Source organism: Oncorhynchus mykiss, chromosome 13, assembly GCF_057628025.1.
Source record: "Oncorhynchus mykiss isolate SJ-2025 chromosome 13, ASM5762802v1, whole genome shotgun sequence".
Lineage (NCBI taxonomy): Eukaryota > Metazoa > Chordata > Actinopteri > Salmoniformes > Salmonidae > Oncorhynchus > Oncorhynchus mykiss.
Genome location: NC_143034.1, coordinates 26,520,114 through 26,525,181, shown reverse-complemented (window position 1 = coordinate 26,525,181; position 5,068 = coordinate 26,520,114). Strand labels below are relative to the sequence as shown.

The 5,068-nt window shown below is 41.3% G+C and overlaps 1 protein-coding gene across 1 annotated transcript; it reads left to right on the top strand.

The window, feature by feature from the left end:
* Window positions 1-396: 396 nt before the first annotated feature.
* On the top strand, window positions 397-4,695 carry LOC110485790 (C-X-C motif chemokine 11). Its single transcript, XM_021556956.3, has 4 exons — window positions 397-3,068; window positions 3,399-3,516; window positions 3,681-3,764; window positions 4,114-4,695. Exons 1-4 carry the CDS (start codon window positions 2,996-2,998, stop codon window positions 4,166-4,168), a joined length of 330 nt encoding a protein of 109 aa, XP_021412631.3. The 5' UTR covers window positions 397-2,995; the 3' UTR covers window positions 4,169-4,695.
* The last annotated feature ends 373 nt before the right edge of the window (window positions 4,696-5,068 follow it).

Sequence of the window (5,068 nt, the reverse complement as noted above, 5' to 3'; positions counted from 1 at the left end):
AATAACGCTTCCCTGGCCTAGGCCCATCCCCCTTTCATATCAAGACAAAGGGAGGAGACAGGGAGTTAAAGTTTACAACACCCAGAATATAGATGACTTGCACTGTACAGATTCTACTGAAGCGTCATTAGGTCCTGCTCCAAAGAAACACCACTCATTTTAAGATGTTGAGTAACAATGTTTTTCAGTGGACAGTACCATGAAATGACACGTTATGAGAAAGAGCAACAGTGTTTGCGATAACCCCCAACTTGTGAACTATTGCCTAATTTGTGTCAGTCATGATCTTGGACTTGACTCATTAGCAGTGGCTCACATACTTGGAGGTGATAGTCAGAGTACAGTATTGGTCATATAATGAATGATAAATAAACCAAAAAGTCAAGTCAGGTCTTTACCACTCAACTTGCTGAGCATGGTCCCACATGGTAAATTAAATTGAGCAGAATTGGTTAAATATCATACAACCACAGGAGGTTGGTGGCACCTTAATTGGGGAGGACGGGCTCTTGGTAATGGCTGGAGCGGAATAAGTAGGATGGTATCAAATACATCAAATACAGTGCCTTGCGAAAGTATTCGGCCCCCTTGAACTTTGCGACCTTTTGCCACATTTCAGGCTTCAAACATAAAGATATAAAACTGTATTTTTTTGTGAAGAATCAACAACAAGTGAGACACAATCATGAAGTAGAACGACATTTATTGTATATTTCAAACTTTTTTAACAAATCAAAAACGGAAAAATTGGGCGTGCAAAATGTTTCAACCCCCTTAAGTTAATACTTTGTAGCGCCACCTTTTGCTGCGATTACAGCTGTAAGTCGCTTGGGGTATGTCTCTATCAGTTTTGCACATCGAGAGACTGAATTTTTTTTCCCATTCCTCCTTGCAAAACAGCTCGAGCTCAGTGAGGTTGGATGGAGAGTGACCTGGTCAGCGTGCACTACACCCAGTCCGCCATAGGAGTCACTAGTGCACGATGAGACAAGGATATCCCTCCCTAACCCGGACGACGCAAGGCCAATTGTGCGTCACCCCATGGACCTCCTGGTCGCGGCTGACTGCGACAGAGCCTGGGCTCAAACCCAGAGTCTCTGGTGACACAGCTAGCACTGCGATGCAGTGCCTTAGACCACTGCGCCACCCGGGAGGCTTTTTGTGCTGCTACCATGTTGTGTTGCTACCATGTTGCTACCATGTTGTGTTGCTACCATGTTGTGTTGCTACCATGTTGTGTTGCTACCATGTTGTGTTGCTACCATGTTGTGTTTCTACCATGTTGTGTTTCTACCATGTTGTGTTTCTACCATGTTGTGTTTCTACCATGTTGTGTTTCTACCATGTTGTGTTGCTACCATGTTGTGTTGCTACCATGTTGTGTTGCTACCATGTTGTGTTTCTACCATGTTGTGTTTCTACCATGTTGTGTTGCTACCATGTTGTGTTTCTACCATGTTGTGTTTCTACCATGTTGTGTTTCTACCATGTTGTGTTGCTACCATGTTGTGTTGCTACCATGTTGTGTTTCTACCATGTTGTGTTTCTACCATGTTGTGTTTCTACCATGTTGTGTTGCTACCATGTTGTGTTTCTACCATGTTGTGTTGCTACCATGTTGTGTTTCTACCATGTTGTGTTGCTACCATGTTGTGTTGCTACCATGTTGTGTTTCTACCATGTTGTGTTGCTACCATGTTGTGTTTCTATCATGTTGTGTTGCTACCATGTTGTGTTTCTACCATGTTGTGTTTCTACCATGTTGTGTTGCTACCATGTTGTGTTGCTACCATGCTACGTTGTCATGTGTTGTTGCCTTGCTATGTTGTTGTCTTTAGGTCTCTCTTTATGTAGTGTTGTGTTGTCTCAACACAGAGAGACCTAAGACAAAAACATATATTTTTTTATCCCAGCCCCCGTCCCTGCAGGAGGCCTTTTGCCTTATGGTAGGCCGTCATTGTAAATAAGAATGTGTTCTTAACTGACTTGCCTAGTTAAATAAAGGTTAAATAAAAAAAAACACAAAATAAAAGAACGACATGGGGACAGAAGCCCGAAAACTAATCTCTGACAAGACACCACACCACAAAGGACTGAAAACACCAGGAACATCCTGGGTTTAATCATTCACTTCTGTTAAAACACATGTCGGTCTACATGTTCTAGTGTTGACGAGCATGATTAGTATGACATGGTAGATTTAGGTTTGTGGGTTCACAGAATAGAGATGACTGGTCATCGTGTCATCATGATGTTGCTGTTACTACTTGCCCCAGACAGCATTTCTGACCTGGGCATGCTGGTGGAGAAGAAGAAGGAGAAGAACCATCAACCTTCTATGCAGTTTATACACTTTTTCTTTCACTTTTCCCTTTTTCTTTCACTTTTCCCTTTTTTGGTTATTTCTATTCAAGAAAGTTTGGGGTGAGGTTTGTCTTCCGAAGTACCACCTCTTGTTTGACCCCCAGATCTGTGATGTCATAAAGAGCAGTTTTCAGAAGGAGGAAGTCATTGGAAGGAGACTTCGGATCTGGCCAACTAATGAATCTGAGACAGCCTAATTTACATGATTGAAAAGAACAGGTTTGCAGACAGCTCTGCCTGCAAATAGGCCACTTCGACATGAATCACAGAGACTTGCAACATGGACTCACCCTGGCCTCCACTTTCCCCCAGTCACAGTTAGGAAGTTAGGAGTGAAGGCTCTCGTGGCCGCATATTTATCTGCAGACTCCCATCTTCCCTCCGCCCCTTCCACCCTCTGCTCTGTAGTCCAACATTCCTTCATTTCTATCCTAGTGAGCTGGGAAATTCCAGGGGGAGGTCTGCTGTTTCTTGAACGTTTTCTGGGAAAGAACATGGGATTTGGGGAAAACCCTCTGCAGTTTATAAAAAGGACAATGGATCCCACTAGTTCTTCACTTTTCACTTTCACTTCACGGCCTCTTGACTCCTCACCTCCCCATCTTCTCACCTCTCGCTAATTACATTCACGATGGCCTTCGCACCAAAAGCCTGCAGTCTTTTCCTGGTGGTTTTGCTGGGAGTTTGTATACAGCTCAACGGAGGTAAGATTTCAAAGTAATTTCAACAATGTCAGCTACGATATATGGAATGTAAGGTGCAGTGTGCATGCTGTACCAGTTACCTGACTGACTAGGGATTTTGCAGTGACTAGGCTACGGTGCATATAGTGGCTGTCATATAGCATAATATTAGTGTAGAATACTATTGAAATTGCAGTTATGTACAGTTTCTTCTTAGAACAAGCAAATTTGCAAAAATGCGTTCATGTGAATTTTTATCCAAAATCCAATTTGAAAACATATTTTTCATAAAACGACTTTTCCATTAAAATGTTTGACCATGTTAATTGATGTTTATGACTCTCATTACAGCTCAACACGTTCCAGGTGCCAGATGCAAATGCCCAGGAACCATTATGCACACTCAGGAAATCATTGATGACTTTGAAATCATTGAAAGGACCCACTACTGTGACACTACTGAAATCATGTAAGTACTGCATTAATTTAAGCAGAAAGTGGTTTCTCTCTCTTTTTTTTGTTTGTTTGTCTGTTTCCGACATTAACTTATGACATGACATCACCTCTATCAGCCTTATATCAGTTGTGTGACACAAGCATTAATTGTGTGTATGTGTGGTTTGTTGTTTTCAGTGTTACACTGGCGGAAGATGGAGCCAGAAGGTGCCTGAACCCTGTTGGAAGGAAGGCCATGTTTTTCGTCAACTGCTGGAACAGGTAAGATAGATCAAATCATCAGACCCATCATCACCATACAAAAGCCTTGGCAGAACTTTACTGCAGTTATTACAATGTAATAACTTATAGATCAACATTTATCACAATCTAATGACATATAGACCTAATGGTAAAAAAAGCAAAGTTACTGTAATTATAAAAGTTATTGTAATTATAAAAGTTACTGTAATTATAGTTTAATCACACCATTAAGACATGAGGCTAAAGCATGCAAAAGCAAAAGACCTTAGCACATACTTTAGAAACATGCTACGCAATTTAACTTAATATAATCCATGTAACATTTGTCCTTTCTGAGAATAACACTCTTCTCCCTCCTTCCAAATAGAATAAACAAGGACGACAAGCAAAAGAAGAGGTGTCTTAAGAGAAAAGCAGAGTGAACGTAACGGAGGAGGAGAGAAGGGGCATGGAAAACCCAACGGCTGGATTTTCCCTGAAGTCATGTGACCAAACACACACAAGAAGAATGTTGGGGGCTGACACTGCACTTTAGAGAGAGAGAATGAGAGAGAGAGAGAAAGAGAGAGAAAGAGAGAGAGAGAGAGAGAGAGAGAGAGAGAGAGAGAGAGAGAGAGAGAGAGAGAGAGAGAGAGAGAGAGAGAGAGAGAGGGGAGAGAGAGAGAGAGAGAGAGAGAGAGAGAGAGAAAGAAAGAAAGGAAGAAAGGAAGAATGAGAGAGAGAGAGAGAGAGAGAGAAGAGGGACTTTCTATTTCATCAGTTTCCTTTGTGATTATGGGTTACAGCACTGTATACAACTACAAGTATACAACACTAATTGTGAGACATTTAAAGATATCATATGTAAAACTCTTTATTTATTTTTCTATTTGATATTTAAATAAGTGTATATTAATGAACAGATAAATATGATTTTGATACAACTGAAATAAAAAGATTTTTGACACAACTTAAAGATTCAACGTTCTCTTAAATCATAACACTCCATTTGTTATGAATGCTTATACCAAGCTTATGATGCAATATGGGGTGACACAAGCATTATTACTGCATAGGGCCTTATACACATTGTCTACAGAGAGTGCTATGGGAACAGTTCCTTTAACATTTAACAGAGTATGACACACTCTGGAGAGAGAGGGGGTCCCATGTATGGCAACACTGCAATAAGACCCGTGATCATGACTTGAACACAGCTGGTCAAAACAGCTGCAGGGGTTGGCTGAGAAACGAAGGCTGGACTTCCAGGTCAGGAGGAAAATGTACTGATGCCATAGCGACCTGGGGTGAACCTCGACACACGTGACGTTTCTAAACTACTG